Here is a 21,768-nt window from a genome sequence, read left to right as displayed (position 1 = left end):
TCCCCTGAAGTCACCTTCCTCTCTCATCCTCCCTTTGAATGGAGGGAGACCACCAATCCTGCATCAAGTGAGCAGTACTGTCTTGCAGCTCAAATTCAACAACATCTTCCTCATGGCAGAATTGCAGCCATGAAGCCCAAGTCTTTCCCAGGTTGCTTCTGGCTGCCCATCCTTCAAGGAAGTAGCAGCCTGGCAACCCACTAAGAAAAAGCAACACAACTTCATAGGACATCAGGGAAAAAAGCAATGAAGCCAACAGGCTGTGACATTTAGCTGCCTGTGGTCTGACTCAGATGTCCTCTCTCAGTGGTCTCTTCTGTCTTGTCTTCTTTCACATATGCCCCATCTTAACACAAAAGCTTCTGAAGACTGGAAGAGTTGGGCACTAACTAGGGGAAGCCTGGTAAAATATTGCTGTGACTCATCCCTGTGGTACAGAAGAAGGAAACTGAACTGGACACTCTCACACCTTTAAGACCATATTGCCCCTTTCCTCCACCCTAATGTCCCTTGGGAGCTGTGGTACGAAGGGAGAAGAGTAAAGCCTTCAGAAGAAGGAACAAGACCCTTGTCAGAGCCTGCACTGCTGTGTATGGACACAAGAGCTGGGTGGGCTCCAGTCTTGGATTCTTTCTGCTCCAAATGCTTGTAACTTGGGTTGTGCACAGAAGATTGCTGTACCCATCAGATAGAGCCAGCCACTACTGCCTGAATGCTCACAGCATCACCTCAGCCTCCTACATTCCTGGTAGCAGGGGATGGGCATCATACTGCAGAGGCAAGGATAGCTCTGGAGAATGGCCAGGCAATCCCCAATTAGCTGTTAAATTAAACAGGCAAGGAGGGAATCATCTCCTTAAGGCATCTGTCCCACACTGCCCGCAGCCAGCAGGGAGCCCTCGGGCTGGCAGTGCTGTGAAAATCCAGCTGTCTGTGGAGTCCTGTGCTCAAAAAGAGACCAAATAAAACCCACAGGAGTGAGGGGAACCAGGCTGGGCAGCCTGGCTGTGGCCCAGGGCATCAGCAAGCCTGCTCAGTGACCTCTCTGCAGGAAGAAAGGCCAACCACACCTGAGCAAAGTGTGCCTGTCCCCAAGCTCAGAGCCACCGCAGCTCCTTCCCCAAACAGCAGTGGGTGAGAAACAAAATAAATATCCCTCTGAAATCAGATTATTTCCCATGACATGCTACAATACAAGTACTAAGTGCAGCTTCTGTGCTCTAGAACAGTGATGTCTTCTACAAGGCGAGAAGGGAAACTTGTCCCCACATCCCCGTCTTCCTCAGCCTACGCATGCCAGCGTGAACAGTCAGCCCAGCAGGTTTCACTCGCTTGTGCGGGTTTTCAAGACACTGGGGTGTGTGGCAGGGAAGGGACAGACCATGTGGGAAGTGTGCAGCCCCTGGGCACCTGCTTTGGAGTTGAACACCACAAGCAAAGCCCTTTGCAGCTCCTGTGGGGTTACTGGGACTCGCTGACACTTCAGCCACCATTCGGGGCAGCTGTTATCCAGACCACGTCAGCTGGTGGGACAAGAGCAGCTCAAGCAATACAAATTCCACAGTCAAAACCAATACAAGTAAGAAACCAAACCCAGAGAGATCTTTCTGCTCCCTCCTGGAACAATGGCTGCCTTGGAAAACTGGACTCCAGGATTGTCCCGATTACATCAGTTAGTGTATTATAAACATTGTCCTGCTTTAAAATGAAAATACTGTGTCTGGTTTTTTAGAGGTGCTAAAGCCAGATGTGGTATTGTTTTTCCTGACTGTGCACAGGAGATGATACTGGCGTGAAATGATCCTCTTCACCTCTTCTCTATCAGAGCTTCTCCTGGAAGAAAAGAGACTTAGTTAAGCAATATGTGAGCAAGCACAGAGGTCTTTTTACAGAAGAGGAAACTGAGGCACAAAGTGGAATGCCACCAGACCTGCCAGACCCACTGCTCTGCCCAGTAAGTCACACTCCGTCTTCCTCAGGCTGGCCATCCTGCCTGTGAGGAGATGAAGTCTGAGGCTACAGGTCTTGCCCTACATGATGAAAACTGTCAGGACACCAGGACAGCATGTCCCACAAACGCCACCCATGTAAAGGGGATGGCAGAGATCTGAGATGGAGCAGGTTCTAGCTGGAGCTGCCAGGAGAAGAGTCAATACAGGCACTGACCCAGGAGACTGACTAGAAACTCCCTCCCCACTGCTTCTCCCATTGCACTTCAGCGTGCATCTCACTAGCACCTTCCTGATGGCTTCATGTGGTTTGAATAAGGTGAGATTCCCACCATGCTTGGAACTGGAATTGTGCAAAGCCCCTTGTTTTCACTGTGGGAATGACACAGTCAAGTTTTGCTGGCAGAACTGTCTCCATCCAAGAGCTGTCCTCAGCACAGCAGGCAAGAAATCACATGAAGCGGTCACTGTTTTAAATAATACTCTGCCTTGAACTTACCTCTTGCTTGTGGGGTTTATCCTGCTGGTGAATCCCGTTAGCAGACCCAGAATTTCCAACAGTCTGCAATGGAGAACAGACAAGACTTACTGAAGAGGGACACAGAGCCTGGTGGTTTTGCCTACAAGCACCGAGATCTGGCAAGACTGCCATCTTCTCCTTCCTCAGCAGCCCACTCCACACAAGGAAAACACAGAAATCCCACCCCACTTTTGACAAGAAGCTTCCTGCTCTCTGCATCCTGGCCTGATCTCCACATGCTGGATTACATCCTGCCCCCGAGTTCCTTATGGACACAGACCCTCTCTTCACTTCTGATTCTTAAATCCAGATAAACAAACCCTCAGCCAAGGGCAGCATTAGCTGCAAAACATGCCACAGTGAACATCCCAACAGTGAAAAGGACATTTGCCATTCCCCAGTTCCCATCTCTGGGGACAAGCCTGGCAGTCAGGACTGGCTGTTCTATCTTGAGAAAGCACAAGAACTTTTAAACATTTATAATGTTTCTTTAGCAGGGATAATATGGAGCCTTTCAGCTTCAAAATGACAGTACCACTGGCACAAACAAGAGAAGCTGCAGCCTGAAGTCACAGCATGCCAGATGTCAGTTGCTCGGGTCTTGGTAATCAGATTCACAGTTGTTGGTGAATTGCTGATGGCAGCAAACCCAGACATTATGGGGAGACAAGACTGCAAGGTTTAAAACCCATCATTAGAGGAGTCCCAGCTACCACCTTACCGTGACCATGAAGGTGCATAATCAACCCTACGGGACAGAGGTTTAGTTTGGGCAGGAAAAACAGGCAGAGATTCAAACTGAGCTCTGCTTTAAGCACCTGAACTGTTTGCCAGGCAGCGAATCCTACCTGGATGGATGGCAAGACCAGTGCTGCTGTAGTGACTCACCTTTGGGGGCTGCACCCACTACCACAGGTGATTCAGGCATTGCACAAGGCAACGTATCCTACCCTGGCTGCAGCACACCCAATCTGTGCACTAAGCAGCTATCAGATACCAGGAATTAGGTTTGAAATTTGGTCTCAGTACATGGTCATGATAACGAACAAGGTGGTGCAATTCACTTGAAATTAAATAAAACAGCTCCCAGAGCAATCACTGAAAATTCTCCAAGAAAAAGGGCTGAATGCCAAATCCTTGTCATTTCCTGCAAAACTGCGAGATCTCCAAGATATGGAGAAAGCAAAGCTCCTCTTCCTCTATGACAGGACAAATAATTTGCAGCTGCAGGCATGGAAACAGCAAGTCAGCAATTACTGGACAATGAGATGAAGACAACAGTGCCATTACACTCCCCAGCTCCCGTGTCTCGTTGTCGAACAGCAAAGCCAGCCACGCAGATCAAGGACTGCAGAGTGTGGCGGCTGATGGAGCCTGCGAAGGGAGAGCAGCAGCTTGTGGTAATTAGAGATTTCCTTCTCCAGCGTGCTGCAAGTGAAGGCTTCACAGACAAAGGGAGAGCAATGCCAAGGCAGATCCCTGGGCAACAGCTGCGGGTGTCAGAGCAGAGATGGGAGGTCAGAAGGTAGCGCAGAATGGGTTACAGAGGAAACGTGGCTTCTGGGGAAGCAACATCAATTCCTTCACTATTGCACCAGGATTTCTTCAGGCCAGCAATGTCCTCAGGCTCAGCCTGAAAGCTCCTGCTTAACAACTCCTCTTCATAAGGGGAAGGATGAACAGATATCATACTGAAACGAGGGAGCTTTGATCCAGACTTCCTTGTAACTAGGCACTTTAAAACTCTGACATCAATAGAAGTTTGAAGCCTACCTTGCTGCAGTAATCCCCTCCGCCTGTCTCTCAGCACCACGGTTTGTAGTTGAAGGTATAATACTATCTTGTTGTATCTCCAAGATTTCTCAAGCATGAAAGTATCAAAGTATTACCAGAGGTAGATGAGCTGACCTCGCAAGGTCTATTCCAACCCACTTTATATAAGATCAGTTATCTTCTCCGGCTGGGGAAGAAATAATTACCACCTGCCCCACCTCTGGAGACAGGAATGTGAAAGGGAAGATTTCCTTTTCTCAAGGGACTCTGCATTAAAGCAAACAGAGAATAACTTTCCCCACCCCTCCCATAGTTTCCAACAGATGAGGTTGTCACGATGCATTTTCATTTGACACATGGCAATTACAGCAGAAGCTAAAGTCACTCTAGAGGTACTGACAGGATTATAGTCAGTCTTGGACTGCCACAAACTTGTCATCACGACCACAGCTGTCCTGTCTGGTGCTGGCAGAGGGCTGCTGCCTCTGCACTGCGGGATATAGAGACTTGTCTGCAACACACAGATGCTCAGCTGAGCCAGCAGAGCTTCCAGGGCTGCAATTTTTCCCTGTGCACCCTCCTCCTGAATGCCCTCCTGCAATACTGCTGCAATGCAAATAGCCGCTTGGCCTACTGGCAAACTGTGCAGGAGACGGGAGGAGAAGACTTGATACCCCCCAGATTACCTACCACAACATACCTGCGTCAGGGACAAGAAACTCTCTAGCCATTCTCTGTGTCTAGTGGCTTGTTCTGTACTATCCTAAGGTGTCTGCTTAAATGTGAATTGGAGCTCATTACTGCAAGAGAAAGACCTTTTTCAGGTAAGAATTTAAATGAGCAAGGACGAGAGGAGCACTGGCGCATCTCGGTTCTGAAAGGCATGACCCAGTTGCAGACACAAGAGAAAATACAGCTAGAAGAGCAATAAAGGACATGAAGCACAAAGCTTGGCACAAAAGGCAGGTCACTTCACAGGAGGAATCAGTCAGGGCTTTGACGCCACAGGTATGAGATGGAAAAAGCCAAATGTGGAGAGTTAAGTTATCTGCAGCCTTCAATTTCACAAAGAAGGATCTAAGACAAACAACAGGAGCAGTTTTGCTTTTGTCAGAAGAAACAAAGGGAGACCAGAGAAAGTTGGGAAGAGAATACAGTAACTGGAATGGGACCATTCATGGTCTATCAGCAAACCCAGATCAGATACAGAGATGCCTCCAGGAGGTGGTAAGAAAAATGGAAAACATTTTCCCAGAGTCACTTCTAAAGTTTCTGCTTATGGACTGCAAGAAAATAAACCTCTCAAAGAACAGGGATGCCAGAAACCCTCAACTTTCATACTCTAAAGCACCTGTACCACAAGGATATGCGGCCACACGTCGTTTTACACAGAGACCACTCACACTGCAACCTTCTCCAAAACACCACATTCAGCAACCATTCCTGCAGGGCACGAAAGGATCCATAATTACCCACTAGCAAGGCTTTTCTTAGTTTTAACCTCCATCTGACAGAACAAAGTCTTGCTGGGCTGTTCCCAGCAGAGAGAAAAGGACCCAGCTGACTTGACTGCATCACCCCCACAGCAAAGGGCGAGATCCCAGGAGGTTACTCCAGACAGATGACCACCGAGTGCTGAGTGACCCAAGAAATGATTGCTGATGCTCTACCTGTGTTCTCTCGGAGGAGAGCCTCATGGCTTCCATGAGCTTCTCCATCTGGTGTCCCTGCTCCAGCGCATTGCGCAGTACATCCTCCGTGCTGACGAGCCGGTGCTGCAGCCGGATCACTTCTGACTCTGACGAGGGGTCGATCAGGGAGTATCGCCGCTGATCCGTTACTGATTTTTCCTTGTCCTTATACAGCAAAGGGAAAACAGGAGCATGTTAAATGAAAGCCAGTAACTACAGAAATGAGCAAAGCATAAATCCCCAGTAACTCCTATAACTGTGTTTTGATTTCAACAGTAGATGGGGTCAGAGTACAACTCTGAAGGCAATCCTATCAAGTGCAACCAGCAGCAGCTCCAGTTTGTTGCCAGCAGAGTTCAAATAAATTATTCACATTTCAACCACTGGAGGACACTGAAGTACACAGGAATTAGAGGACATTGCTTATTCCTGCATCACAGAATGTATAAAACAATGCAAGGTAGTGGACCCACCTTCAGTTTCTCCCACAAATTTTATCCCTATTTAGCCATGGATCTAAAAATTGTGGGACAGAGGAACACTGGAGAAGGACAGATGGACATTTCTGCTGCTTAATGAGATGCCACTAAGCCAGGCCACAGCTCACAGGCACTGCCAAGGAAGCTCCCACCAGATGCTCAGTAGTACAAAAGAAAGCAGGAAGACTTGGAGCAAGGGAGAAGGGCTGGGACCCCCCCAGGAGCAGCACAGAGCCCTCCATCCCCCGGCCAAGGCCAGAAGGGGTTTTGGTGCCCTCACCAGCACAACCAGTTTCTCTCGTAGCCCCTTGATGTCATCTTTGAGCTTCTGTTCCTTCAGTCGCCACTCGGCTTTGTGTACTTCCCGGCTTAGGTCCCGCTCTGGCCCAGGCGAGTGCCGGTTCGCCTCCAGTAACAAGGCTCTCAGCTCGTTCAGGCTCCTGGAAGAAGCAGCATGAAATGGTGAAGACATTTCCAGCGTCCACATACCACTGGATATGCTCCCTCCCACCTTAGCTACAGATCCAAAGAAAGCCAGTGAGCAAACCTGACCCAAATCCCACCACTTCAGGGGCTTCAGATCTTCTGTCCTCCCTGCTGTGCCAGCTTGAAAGAGTCTGGGAGCTGCACAGGGCACCGTATTTCAGAGCAGGGCAGCAGCCAGCTTAGCTGGCTTATAGTTGACTTCATTCAGCATCTATGTTGGCACTGAGCTGTCTTGCAGCTCCTGGCAAGCAGTGAAAGGCCAGTGCCTTTGATAATTCACAGCTCCTAATTTTAACCAGATTCCCACATGAGCAGCAATAAAGAACAGGAAAGCTGAAGGCTGGACTTCAACAATTCAACCTCTAGACTTGTTTTGGTGGCAGATTACAGCACCCTGAGCACACACAGAGCCCCCTGTCTCCAGTTCCATCCTTCAGATCTGCAGACTGACCTTTCCTTCTTGAGTAGCTCCTGGCTAATCAGGACCAGTTGCCCTGAAGCATCGTGTGTTTTCTTGGTCAAGGCTTCCAGTTCACCTTCCAGCCTCTTCTTTTCTTTTAACACCGAATCGGCCTTCTTTTCTGCTGTTTTGCATTTATTTTCCAAAGCTACGAGAAGCAGAGGACACAGGGGAAAGAAAGGTCACTTAGACCTTTACTTACAACCTTGCTTTTTGCCTTTTCCCAGTTCCCACTCCTAACAGCACAGACCTGGTTAGCTCTGGATCTGGCCCTGTTTAAGGAGAGATCTCAGAAACAACACACGCAGCTCCATTTACTGCTGCCTCTGTCAGCTTCTGACATTCAATGAGCCCAAACCCTCCCTCACAGGATACAAATATCTTCTGCAGTGTTTGCATTCAACTCCTGAGAAGAGAATGAAGCTCCTGAACAACTTTTTACCAACAATATCCATTAAAAGACAGGCAGTGTCATGTTTTACATGGATGAGCAGGGAAACACCTCGTTCCCACCAGCACTGGATTAGGGAAACTTACCACTTACTTGGGCCCTTAGAGTTTCAGTCTGGGACACCAGTAATGACACCTCTTTGTCTCTTTTACTCAGCTTGTCTTGGAGGTCTGTGAGAGAATGGAAAGAAAAGATAAATATTAGAAGCCTGGAAAATGCTTTGTGCAAATCAGGAAGGTATTGAGTGTACAGCACAGGTCAGGGTGTGACAGGGGCGTGGTGGTGGTACTCTCCATCGGCAGAGGAGCAGCAGGAGACAGGTAACGGGTGTTTTTTCACTACATCTCACCACCATCCAGGCATTAGGAGGCAAGATACACAGCTGGGAAGCCATATCAGACAGATTTAAGAAAGTAACCACAAAGGGTGGGGATAAGGGGGAAAAAAAAAGGAAATAAAACATTAATAAAATGCACAGAAAGCATCTTTCAGCACTTTTCTTTGTGTTACCTCCTGCGCTGGAAGGCAGAGACAGTTTTTAAAAGACATGTTTTCTGATGTATTTCCAGACTCAAACAGAGCTATAGATTTGAAGTATGATGTTTTTGTGGCTCAAGTCTGAACTGATTGTTTTTAGTGCAACTATATATGGCTTATTCAGTGTGAAAACAACACACACATGGACTGAGTGGCCTTTTTAAGAGCAGTGGCTGCCGGAACTAGCTATGCTCTGCCCTCACCAGGCAGGAATTACCTGTCAATAGTGTACAATTTGGTATAGCACATATGTAATCCTTTACTTTCAAAGACAGTGATGAGGCCGACTGACAATGCCCAGCTAGCACGGAGAGCAGATGGAAAATGGACAACACACCTCTGTCTGAATTCACCAACAGCTGGAGGGACACTCCAACTAAATGAAGTTTCTACTCAGTGAAGTTTCAGCCAGGAGAAGTCCCCAATAACCTCTGTTTAGGCTGCTATATCCTCAGCAGGACTTCAACAAGGGCTTTGCAGAGTGTGTAACACAAGTAAAAACATCTGGCCCTGCATACGCTCAGACAGATCAGAAGACAGGAAATCCAAACATCAAATACATCCAGCAAAATGTGAGAGGTGAAACAGCTTCCTAAGCCCCTTCCACACAGCCATTCCTGCAGGAGCAGAAAGTTAGAGGAAGGCATATGAGTCACTGAAACAGGGTGTTCCAAGAAAAAAACAGTAACATTTCATACCTTCCATAGTCTGCTTCATCTTTATCTTTTCTTCCGAAATATCATTAGTTTCAATCATCTGAAATAAATGTAAAATAAGAGATGGAAGACAGCCTTTTACCTAAAGATTCAAAACACAGTTAACAACCACAAAGCCCCACCCAAAGCAGAAGCGTATCTGGTACCCAAGTTACGATGTTTTACATCCTTCCTGAGAGGGAAACAAAGGCTTTTCAGGAGTCACTTCTACCTCTGGGTACTACTGAAGACTAACAGGTACCATCTGAGGGTGCCCACACACAACAGGCAGCTGAGCACAACACTGAGATTCACCCAGGAGGGATCAGACTTTCCCCACAAGCTCTGGTCCCAGCTGTCACACACTCAGAGTGTGCGCAGAGCGATGGAAGAGCTGTTTTTCTTTGGACCAGTCTCCTGTGGTTAATCACAGCAAATATTCAGGTGCAAATACCTCTAGTATTAAAGTTATAAAAACAGTAATAAAACTTGATAAAATAATAATTATTAGGGAATGAATACATTAATAAAAAGCAAAGGCTGGTTCATATAGAGGATTCTGCCTTCTCCCCATCCTCTTCTGGCTACACTGCAATGAAAAGCCAGAGACCACAGAGCTCACAGCCAAGCTTTCCACTGCAGAGGCCACAATTCAGCTCTTCAAAAGCCTCTTCATGTCCAGCAGCCTTTGGTGGGACCTCAGCACATGCAGTTGCTGTGGCCACCACTGCTGAAAGCGCCGAGGTCAGTCCCCAAGAGCTTGAGTGGGCTGCAGGATACTTCTAACAGAAGCAGGAGCACACCCAAAGGGGAAATGTACTGCCTGATGGACTTCTAGTATGAAAAAACACTATTTAACTGCTCTTTGGAAGCACAGTTGTGGTTCTCATTTGAAGGTCTAGGAAAGATGGTCACAAGACACACTTGTTTGTTTAAAATATTTGGATAGTTAATACTGCAGTCACATTAAATTAGCTAAGACATTATAAAATAGAATTTGCTCTGTGATACTCAAAGGTTTTTCACCCATGCATTTCATCCCACATTCTCCTGATTTTAATCGACACATAGTTAAAATAATTATTTCAAGACTCCCTGGTTCTAATCCAGTATCAATGTCCCCCAGAGCTCTTTCATTTATTTGAAGGGCTCTGGAAAAAGCCTCCAGCTTCTTCTTTTACATTCATTCCTGTTTGAATATTGGCTATAATAAGTGACATGTTGTAATAACAACTCACTTTTCCCAGGGCTCTGGCTGTACTTATTGTTCACAACTGTTTTTACTAGATGAAACATGTTGAGCAACCCTTGAAACACCATTAATGCTGTAGAGTCCTCCTTGGGCTTTTGCCTCTCCTGTCCCGTTCATCGTGCCTTTTAGCAGGCACAGAGCTCTGGCTTGGCCAACAGTAATTAACGGGCTTGACTTTGCAGTCTAAAGGTGCAACCAATTTCAGTGGGTCTGTCCATGTTGGCAAATTAAACATAGGCATTGTATTCACTTCACTGGCACCAGTCTGGAACAGTGACTAATCACCAGTGATACATTTCTAATTAGTGCACATTTTGTGGCTTATTTTCATTTTCTGCATTCCCACAGGGACAAGTTGTAAGTTGGCTTTTTGCTCATTTCTCATGCAAAATCCAGACACAAATAGGGGTCCAGTCTAGAGCCACGAGCAGCAATCTCTCCTCATCACTCTAGTGCAAAGCCAGCCACGTGTCCCTGTGCCAGGCACAAAGGGAGGATGGCACGTTGTGTCAAATAGTAAAAAAAAAAAACCAATAAAAAATGAGGGTGACTTAAAAAGACACAAAGGCCACAGAAAACTGACCTCTTCATATTATTACTGCTCTTATTCTAGCCTTCCCTGGGAGGCTCAGGGCTCATATTCAATGGGGCATTTTATTTCCCCAGCCTGGTGCCACCCTGACCTTTGCCAGCCACTCCTCCACTATAAATCCTCCCAGTCAGCATTGCCCCATGTCTCCTGTCCAGGCTGCAAAGCCTCCCTGCTGCCTCTGCCACATCCCACCCAACCCCATCACCTCAGCCCCCTCACCGAGGCTCCCAAACCACGTGCTGAGCAAGCTACGTGCTCTACCTCAGCATGGGCAATGACTCATCTCCCACCCTGTCCTCCACCTACCCCTAAAGGAACTTGCTCAATAATACACTGAAGCTGCTGCAGCTCCTGGGAGGACAACAGCTATAGTGTAGAAATGATGTTTTTTCAGCTAAGAACGCTGCTTGCTCAGGATGAGAGCCCACCCCTGACAAACCATGACAACCATGGCGCCACAGCACTCATGTGCCTTCAAACCCAGATGTGATTCACTCGCTTCTCTTATTTCCTCTAATTGTGCCACTCTACTGGTTTTCAGTAGTGGGAAGACACCTTCAGCATGGAGATGCAGCGCAGAAAAAGCACTATCAATGGAAAACAAAACCATCCAGATACTTTGAGGCCTAAAAGCCTCAGAAAACTGCACAAGGCAGCAGCCGAGAGCTACTCCTAGGAAGGGTGACTAACAGTGATGAGAAACAAGCAAAATGACCCAGAAGTCATACATTTGCATGCTGAGAAGGATGCAGGGCCTCCATGGACTGCAGCTTGTTCTCTAAGACAAGCACTTTTTCCTGCAATCTGTGGATCTCCTGTTTGCTCTGGGCTTCTGTCTTCTGTAATGTTTCATAGTCCAACATCTTCTTCTCAGCCAAAGAAATCTGCTCTTTCAAGAAAGCTATTGCTTGTGCCTGATCTTTATATTCACCATGAAGTTTCTCCAGTTCATGCACCCTCAGCTCAGCATCTCGACACCTGTCCTTCACATCTTGGAGCTCAAGAAGGTGCTGATTGCTTTTGGTTTCCAGTTGCATTTTCCAGTCGCTGTTGTTTTTTTCCAGCTCATCCACAGCCTCCTGCAACTTCAGTTTGAGACTTTCTTTCTCCTTTATATGAACAGCTGTCTCAATGTCATGCTTTGCTTTCAGGTTCTCCAACTCAAGTTGGTGCTCCATCTTTATACTCTCCACCACTGCCTTCAGTTCCACAATCTCCTTGTGCTGGGTGTCAGGGCCTGTGTTCAATGTGGCTTTGAGGTCCTCCAGAGACTTCTGGTGGTCAGAAGCTAACGTGTCCAATTTGGACTTCCAGTTGTCCATAAGCCCCATGTTCTCATTAGTGGCTTGCTGAACTTTATGCTTTAGGTCAACGATTTCCTGTGAATACTTCTCATTGACAGCTTTCAGCTTCTCCATCTCCTGCTGGTACTTCTTCAACGTCTTCTCGTACTTCTCCTTTAGCTGGCTGCTCTCCTTCTGATGCTCCTTGTTGGCAGACAGCAATTGATCTCGTAGACGAAGAGCCTCTGACTGTAAGCCAAGGTTATGCTCAGGGGTCTCTGCTTGGTGAGAGCTCCTGAGGCACTGACGAAGTTCATCCACCTCGCTGCGCCTGAGGCTCAGCTCCTCCTCCAGCTGCAGGATTCTGGACTTCTCCGCTACCGTGGTTAACTGCAACACGACAGAGAAGACAAAGTCAGTCCCCACCTCTCATTGCTGCATCCTTCCTTTTAGTAAGTGTGCTCCAGTGGAAGTAAATCCAAAGTACATTAGTCAAAGTTCAAATAAACAGGAAAAGAAGACCCAGCACCCTCCAAATTGAGTACAGTTTTGCACCAGGGTAACTATCACCAGTAACTCTAACAGTTACATCTTAGTGCCAATTGCAATTTGATTTTTCTTAATGTGAACCTCTCATTTTCCACAGAGTAACACAAATCTTTGAAACAACCCTTCAAATGCACTAGAAAGCAACAGTGGTTTATGAAAAATAATGCCCTGAAAGGGTGTTACGTTTCCAGACGAGGCATCTGGCCAGATGATGCACAGAGGCAATGTGACTGCACATGCAGGAATACCACAGGCATTGAAACCAGCATTAAGCACATCATGTTTCCTTTATTGCTCAGCAATCCTCGGCCTACAGACTTCTCTCCTGCACTGTAATTTGTTTACCCTGGTGTAAAAGGGATTTTTACACATGAGTACTTGTTAGAGTTTATTAGCAAAGTGAAAATAAGGTAGAAGGCAAGACAATAAATCTGGCCATGGTTAACACTGAGCATAAGGGCAATGGATCAATGTCTTGCGATCTGAATGTAATCTAACGGGGCTGAGCTACCTGCTCGTCAGACTTCAGGGTGCTGGAGCTACAGATGGAGAAGAGATTTGACTAGACAAAGTATTAGAAAAAGGCAGAAGAAACAAGGAAACCAAGTGGATCTTCCAGTGCCAAAACACAAGTGATTAATTCCATATCACATCAATTGCCATTTTCCCCACTAACCAGCAGCCCAGGGGCTGGGTATTTTTTATTTTAAATGGGGCATTCAAACTATTTATCCCTTTTGGAGAACCTCATGCTTGTGTTTTCTACAGCTCTAACAAAACCATTGGTGAGGAACAAGCTCACTGTAGGCAAGTTTGCCGTTTCCCACACCAGGAAAAGCCCTTCCCACATCTGGCTGGTTTTAGGATCGGGTGCGTTGCTCATCTGGGCAGCCTGCCCTGTTGTAGATACGGCCAGGGATCAGAGCTGGTCCACCTGCACTCACCAGTATCTTCCAATTCAGATGGCAGCTCCCACAGCTGGAGGGAGGACAAAGGGAATGCTGATTGCAATGTTATTTTTCTTTATTACAGCCTGGGGGAGCCTTGAGGCAGAATAAATTGTGCAGGATGCAGATATTATTTGGGCACGTTAATTGGAGGATGAATTGTGAAGAGCTCATGTGTCAAATGGTGGCATGGGGCAGAGAAGCAAGCTCAATCTGAGAAACAAGTCCCCACACAAGAAGCAAAGCTAGAAATAATATCGTACTACCATTTCCAGGAGAGAAAGCAAAGTAAAAAAAAAAAAAAAAAAAAAAACAAACGAAAAAAAATCAGGGAAGCCTAAATTCAAGCCAAAACCAAACAACCCCACAAACCAAAAAAACCCCAATAATAAAGAAACCCAAAGCAAGGCATCATGAGCATCAACGCAGGGGGCAAGCAGGCTGTTCTGCAGGCAGGGCAAGTGGGGGTCGATTACCCTGGTGTCCTCTAATTCTCTGAGGAGTTTTTCAGCCTGTGCCTTCTCAAACAGCAGGCTCTGCTCGAGCTCCCGTATTCGGGCATGCTCCAACTGCGTCTGAGTCTGGTCATACAGAGGGAAAAAAGAACAGTGGAGATGGGAAAAGGGGAAAAGGGAGAGAGAGAGAGAGAGAGAGAGAGAGAGAGAGAGAGAGAGAGAGAGAGAGGAAAGAGAAGGCTGCAACATCATCTTCAGTGTACAAGACAAGGAAAGGCAGTTCACAACAGGAGGAGAATAAAGATCCAAACAGGCAGGAAAAATCCAACCAAACAGAAAACGGTCACTACGGGATTTTACATGGTACTCGTGGTGGCCATTCACAAGGAAATGGAATCTGCGATGGGAAAACATCCCTCTGCATTACAGAGCTGCTTCAGTGTTTTCCTGCATCAAGACTATCCTGAAGACACCTCCTAAAAAGCAAAGCTCCCAGCGCTGCAGATCACCAGTACAGGACCCTTGCACCACGCCAGAGAATGCAAAGACCTTGCAATGCTTCTCTGCATCTCTCCTCAAGAAGAATCACAAGGTAGACTGAAAAGAGTTGGAAGTTCCCATCCTCTTTTTGCTCCAGAGACTGCTCAAACCCTGCACTAGGTGGGCAGAAAAAAAAGCAGGTCACACTGTACACAGCATGTGGCTAAAACCCAAAATACACTGCACTGAAACCAAATCAAAGAAATTTAGATACTAAACTGCTCCATACATCAGTTCTTTGCGTTTGAATAAGGCTGCTAGGAATTTCCAAGTGATTTTTTGCACACTCAGACTCTAATAGCTTTCTACACAAAACAGAATTATATTTTTGGTTTGGTTTTGCTCTTTTGTTTTTTAAACAGACGAGCAAACTAAGCACAAGAAGTTGACATAACCTGCCAAATCCAGGAGCACTGACTCAGGTCACTGCTTTGGTGCCCTTCCCTTTTAAAGCAGAAGTCCCATATAGCTGCAGGTGGCAGCAAACCTCAGGACTCTACAACAACCACTGTAATATCATGTAAAATTTCCCATAAATAAAAGAGGAGAGGAGACATGGCAAAATGCATGCAGACTCTGGTCTTTGCATTTTTTTTAGCTTACAAACCCAACATTTTCCTTTGAATTAAACTGAACCTACTGAAAAACAAACCCAATTAGAATCTTTTTTTTTTTTTTTAAATCCCCATTTTCTGCCCTTCATTTTCCATACAATTATTTGCTTCCCCTTCTTTCTATTGGAATCAGTTTTAGATATTTTCTTGCTACCATAAAGCAAGTTTTGGTTAGTTGCATACAAAGGATGGAAACTGAAGTTTGTAAAAATCTATGTTTTCTCTAATGGCTTGAGAGGTATCATTATACATCTGTTCATAGATGGTCAAGATCTCAACTGCCAGATGTATTCAGACTACTCCATATTTTATGTGGTCTATTTGACCCCTGAAGGAGTCAAAAAAAAAAAAAAAAAAAAAAGTGGTCTTAAAAACCCAAACCATTATCAAAACCCTCAAATAATACCACTGAAGTGCAAAAGTTGGTTGAATGCAACCTAAGAAGAAAAATAAAGAAATTTAGTTTTGCACTGCGTGGCTTCTGGTCTCTGTAAAGCTCAAAGATCCACATCTCAAGATGGAGGTCCAGGCTTGATTTTATTTACAGGGATAATTATCCCATTGATACTAATGAATTTTTCTCAATTTACACTAGCTCAAAATCCCCCAGTGAAACTTCAGCAATATAAACTTTTGAAATTACCTGAACTAGTGGCAGCATGTCAGATATTGGCTACCTGAAGACGCTGATCTATTACAAAACTAATCTCTGAATTTCCCAAAGAAACTATCTCAAGATTCCTGAGGTTGACACTCAAATTGCCAGTCAAGTTTGCTGAGTATCTACCAATCCTGCTATTTTGCAAGTCTGGGAAAACACATGAAAATTAAGGAGAAAAATAATCAGGGAATAAAGTTAGATCAACTGTTTTACAGTCCTTAAACACAACTTCACTGAAGATTCACATCAAGCCCCGTGTTATTTCTTATTTTATGCAAATTGGTTTGCCTAGCCAGTGTGACTCAGAGCTTCAGATTCCAAGTTTTCCTGCACTTTGAGGAAATTCAGCTCTGAATTTTTGACTTACTTCTTGCTATTAGCCTTAAATGACTATTCACAAATTACAAACTGACTTCCCACTGGCGCTCAAGATATGAGGTAGGTTCCATGAGGCAAGTATGAGATAGTTCCTTGAAGAGGTTAATACTTCCACAGTCTTCCACCATAAAAAAAGCCTTTCTTAAAAGGTTTTGTTTTCTTGCAATTGCTTTTCACCTTCCAAAGCACTATAGGATCAGCGTTGCCAAACAGGATCAAAAATGGGTTAAATTTACAACTACATTTCGAGGCTAAATCTGCAGCTCCTCCCTCTTTATCAGAGGTTCAAAAACTGGATCCGTATCTCCAGGCTTCATACACATTGATTTCTTTGGTCAAAGAACTTCCAGGGATGCTGCCTACCACACTCACCACCTGAGAGTCCCAGCTTTGGTCAAAACCTACATTATATTATGAGAAATACCATGGGATTTAGCCTGGCCTTCAGCAGAAACCCTAGATCCAGGGAGCACAGAGGAGATAATATTTTCTTACCATCATGTCTGTTCCTGTTAAGTGCAAGATAAACATTCTCCTCTGAGAAGAGGGCTGTTGGTGTAAGAGGACGAGACCAGAGGAAGGGTGACAACTGTCACTGGGTTTTGCTTTTGGTATTTGGGAGGTTCTCTGAGCTCTAGCTAGGGATGCAAAGGGCTGTGCTAGCAGCCACTGGTTGACTTCCTTGTGATTTTACATGAAGATCACCAATGATGCCCATTTCCCAGGAAACATACTGCAGCAGGAAGGAGCACTTATCTCCCTGACTGCCAATGAGAGATTTTTTTCTTTAAGTCAATTACTTGCTTCTGGAAATCCTGTCTCCACAACAAAGCAGGAAGGTAAGAATTAACTCCAGTGGGTCAATCATTTAGTCTGAGCATCCAAATTAGACAGGACAGAATCAGAATGTAAAAACTGGCCACAGCAAAGCCCTCTGAGAGTGTCTGTGCTGTCACTGACCCGTGGGGGAACATCACGGTTCTCTGGATCACAGGAAACCAAGCTGCTCCATGACTCTTCCCTAGGAAGTTTTTTGTTCTTCTGTACAGATGAACATGGAAACAGGGACAGGACCCTGGCAGCTTGCAAGAAGCTTGGCCACATCCCCATTGAAAAGCAGCTCCTTCCCAGCCCAAATGAAAATTAGATCCATCCTCAGTTTGGGACCTGCAGTTATAGGAGCACCTAATGTCACAACAGCTTAACATCTTGCCCAAACATGGTGGTTGGTTTTTTTTTTTTAAATATACCTAAATGTACCTCCAAGTTAACCCTGGTCCCATTGCCATTACTCCACAGCCAGGCTTAAACATTTGCAGCTTACACAGGGAGAATTCCTTGCTCTGAAAGGGAATGATGGATCAGTCATCCTTTTCTGAAGCACTGGGGAAAGCCATCATCTAAGCTCAGGAAACAATCGAAACTTGATTTAGCACCCACACACTAGGCAGAAACTGCACTTGCTGTCCTGTAGCAGAGGTCTGTTATCAGTGCATTGCTGATTTATACACTGCCAAACACATGACTGCTTCAGCTTCTGGATAAAGAGGAGAGGTTTATGCCACGAGGGCCAAAGCCATAACAACATTCTCCATTGCCTAGTTTTCTCATTTTCCTGGGCTTTTGTTGATATGACTGACAGTGGAGCACAGCAGCAGGTCCCTTGACGTTTCTGGCTGTTACTTACTTAGCACTCTAGCTAAAGATAAGAGAAAGTCATGATTTACACATGGAGAACAGAGCTTTGCTTTCACAGAAATATTTTCTTTTCCTTTTTTTCCCCCCCTACAGAAAAGCCTCCCACTCAAGGGTAAGCTCCCAACAGCACTTCCAATTTGCACAATATTCAGTGCAACAGCATCGCTCTGAGCAAGAGCCCTCCCATATGAAAGGGTATCCTAGTGTCAAACCCCACACTCGTGGGCAGAGGACTCCACAGGAGGGTACTGCAGGTCAGATGATACATGGTATCTTGGCTGGAATAGAATAGCATCCAACTGGGAGATTGCACATGCTAATTAGCTGCTAATAACAGGACACTGCAGGGAGAGTGACTGAGCAGTCAAGTCATTTCTACAGTGGAAAAACATATGTTGAAATGCATTCAGATACAGACAGATTTTATCATGGCTTGGCAACTCATGGCAACATTTAAAGCCAGGCTGGCTGCATGTGATTAATTCTAGGCAGCTCCTAGCATTATTAGTCATTGGGCAACATACCAAAGAAGAATCTTCACAGTTCATACCATGGTGTTTGCAGCAGGTCCAAAGCCATCAATAAAGATAATGTATTGTGTGGAGTTGAGCAAATGGTGGCAGAAATTACTCAGGTGAGGCCCCACATGCAGGTTTTAACCCCACATTTTGGTGAGGGTGTTAGGAATTACCTCCAGATCCCCCTTCGTGATGGATTCTTCCTCCACACGGAACTGCAAGTCCTCCACTTTCCTAGGGAGGGAAAAAGACAGAAATAGCAATCAGATTGGCACCCCATTTCTAAGCAGCAATTGCACATGGGCCTCCCCTGTACAACTGAAGTCTGAGAGAAGAGGATTAGAGACAAATTTTGCATACAAACAGCTCAGCAGAAGGTAAACAGCAAGACACATGGAGCAAGACAATAAGCAAGCTTTCCACAGAGCAAACATTCACCTTCATGCAAGGTACACGCTCACAGACTTGCTGTTTCTACTGCGCCACCTCTCAGCAGGCACAACTGCTGGTCACCAACACCCAGATCCTGAAAACACGAAAGCCACAACCAGGTTTCATGGGTTTTCTTACACACTCTTATGCTGCAGCTGAGCACTGGGCAATTCCTGTGCCAACTGCATAGTGTCCATGCAAAATAATTCCATGTGAATCAGAGCCTTCTTGGCAGAGGTTGGGCAATGCTTAATGCTTCCACAACATGGAAATGGTGAGGTACACAGGCAGAAAAACCTTTGCCAGAGATTGTATAGGCCAGTGATACATATAAGCACATAAAATTCACATGCACAAATGCAGACATGCCTAGGACTCTGTGATAATTAACCCTATCCTAGGGAAAACCAGGACACACTTCTGCAAAGAGAAAATGCAGTAATGATAAAAAATAATTCAATGTTCTGCTAAACTCAGTCCTCTTTGTTCTCTTTACTGATTTAAGAAGAGTCAATAATGAGGATGTTGAGCTGGCAGCCAGACGTAAGGACTCTGATTCCGTTAGAGATAAAAATAGCTGTGAGTGTACGTATCTAACTTCATAAACAAGCTTCCTTGTCTAAAGCTCCTCTAATTAGAGGAGGCATCTGTTGATATTTAGGAAAGAACTCAGCTGTCTTGGGTTAAAGGGCCTCCTGGAGCTGGGAAAGTGAGCTGCCTACCAGGAGAAAGTGGAGACTTATGCACGAAAGAACAATTCATCCTCAGGAGGGGAATCATTCAATCAAAATCAACACTGTTTTCAGTCACTTAATACTCAGAAATGTCTTTTTATTCCCACTGAAGACTTTAATTATATATATGGAGCAGTTGGACTCCAAGAATGACAAGCACTCTTATCCAGAGAGGAAATGTATGCATCATCATATGGACGTGGATGGGGCCTCTGGGATGTGGGGAGATGATGAATCACACTACAGTAAGGCTGTACTCCAGTTTGACTTCCCTTCCTCAGAAGGAATGTCCTTAAGATCAGCACATCCCAAACAGAGAGGTAAGAAGTGGTCTTCAGCAAAGCAGGTTGTACAGAAAGGCCATGGGTCTGGGATGGCCCAACCTGCACAGCTCTGTTTATTATCCAGCACTGTTATTTTATACTGTATCCTTAGCCAAGAACATCCAAAGGCAAAGCTTTGCCATGGCCCACACCCTTGCCCTGAGTTAATCCCACCTGTACTGAGTAATTCCACTTTACAGAGTGACAGAGTTGATTTTGCTCAGAGTATCAAATCTCAGAGTAATTGGTATTACTGGAGCCCTTTGTTCCTTTAGGCAAATAATGCTCCTTCTCCCTGCTTTGTGTCGGGAACCGAACAGGGAAAATGGTTAAAAAGCATCAATAACTTCACTGCCCAGCAGGAGACCAAGACTATTTGGTCTATTTGATGTACCACTACAGGCAGTGGTAGATCAACTAGTGGGCACCATTGTACTGCCAGTGGAACATGTGCCATGGTCAAATGCCCTTGGACGTGCAAGCAGCCTGTCAAATATTTATCATGATCATCAGCCAGCACTTCAGAGTCCTAATCAGGAAAGGAAGTTGATGTTGTCTTTTTTTCTTAGTAAGTGTTACATGCATTTGGCAGGAAACTGTGTCAAATCATGAAACTCCTTTTGGCCACAAAACAGAGCTGCCCCTGACCCAGGTATGAGCTGCCCTGGCTGGGTGTTTGTATTCTGCCTTTCAGTTGCATTGTAACAGCAGGGCAGGTTCAGCTGAGCATATTAAAAAAAATCCGAGACTGCTCATGTCACAGAAATTAGCTCACTGCAACCCCACCGAATGATACAACATCGAGTCTCCTCTAAGAGCCATAAGACATAGGAATGTACCAGACTAATTGCAAACACTTCACTGTTCAGTTGGGATTAGCAGCAGTTTGTCAGCAAACGGGGGCAGTCATGGTATTGAACGCCCAACCCTAGACAACAGTCACATCAGATGTGTAAATGCAGTAAAATTTTTCTAAACTTCCCATGATCTGAAACAGCACACCCCTTCCCTGCAAGCAGGCAGACCACAGCAGCCAGGAGAGTGAGACACAGGATATCTGAAGTACTGGAAGACATCCCAAGATGACTTTCCTGGTCACTCTCTTCTCCTTAGATCCAGTGAACGATGTTCTCAGGTAAAAGCCTCATCTCCCCCATGACTTTACCTCCTCCACATCCACTCCTGCCTTACCTCTTCTCCTCTTCCAGCTGGTTCAACAGCTCAATCTTCTCCTTCTGCATCACATCCACCAGGGCACGGGCTCGCTGGAGGTTTCCTTCTGCTTCCGTGACGTACTGCAGCAAAAAAAGAGCCCGAGGCACAGAAGTTAATGTTTGAAGTACAGAGTTGTTTAAAAAAAGGGTCAGAACAAAGGAACAGAAGGTATTGATGATCTGTTTCAGAGGATGTTAAGGTAAGAAGGTAGATTTTCCAAAGAGCCCAGTATGTAGGTAACAAAAAGAAAAAAATTACTCAGTCTCCAGCAGCTGTAAATTTGATCCATGGTTCAGTGCTTCTGACTTGAACCCCTTTGAAGAACCCAGCTCTGATTAAGAGTTAAGAACTTGAAGCCTGAACAGTTTTGAACACCTGGTCTGAAGTTACCAGATACAATTCAGCCCTGGTCATGAAGCAAGAGAGACATTTCAGACTTGTGTCAATTCATTTGTTATTGGTAACTACTGGAAAATACTCTACAATGAAGTAAACTATTTTACTCTGCATTTCAGCATTCAAATGGATTGAGCTCA

General features: G+C 45.5%; 1 protein-coding gene across 1 annotated transcript; it reads right to left on the bottom strand.

Annotated features, from left to right (window-relative positions):
- Positions 1–1,821: 1,821 nt before the first annotated feature.
- CLIP2 (CAP-Gly domain containing linker protein 2) lies at positions 1,822–21,312 on the bottom strand (the record flags this gene model as incomplete). The annotated part of the gene is made up of 11 exons (XM_010176796.1): positions 1,822–1,833; positions 2,449–2,511; positions 5,913–6,098; positions 6,693–6,852; positions 7,350–7,506; positions 7,896–7,979; positions 9,045–9,102; positions 11,614–12,558; positions 14,141–14,245; positions 18,702–18,762; positions 21,209–21,312. Coding segments are annotated over 11 exons (1,935 nt in total), but the record flags the coding sequence as incomplete, so codon positions are not given.
- Positions 21,313–21,768: the final 456 nt, after the last annotated feature.

Source organism: Antrostomus carolinensis, unplaced genomic scaffold, assembly GCF_000700745.2.
Source record: "Antrostomus carolinensis isolate BGI_N321 unplaced genomic scaffold, ASM70074v2 scaffold8921, whole genome shotgun sequence".
NCBI classification, from domain to species: domain Eukaryota; kingdom Metazoa; phylum Chordata; class Aves; order Caprimulgiformes; family Caprimulgidae; genus Antrostomus; species Antrostomus carolinensis.
Note: the sequence above shows the minus strand (reverse complement) of the source record. Positions and strands in the feature narration are given on the sequence as shown.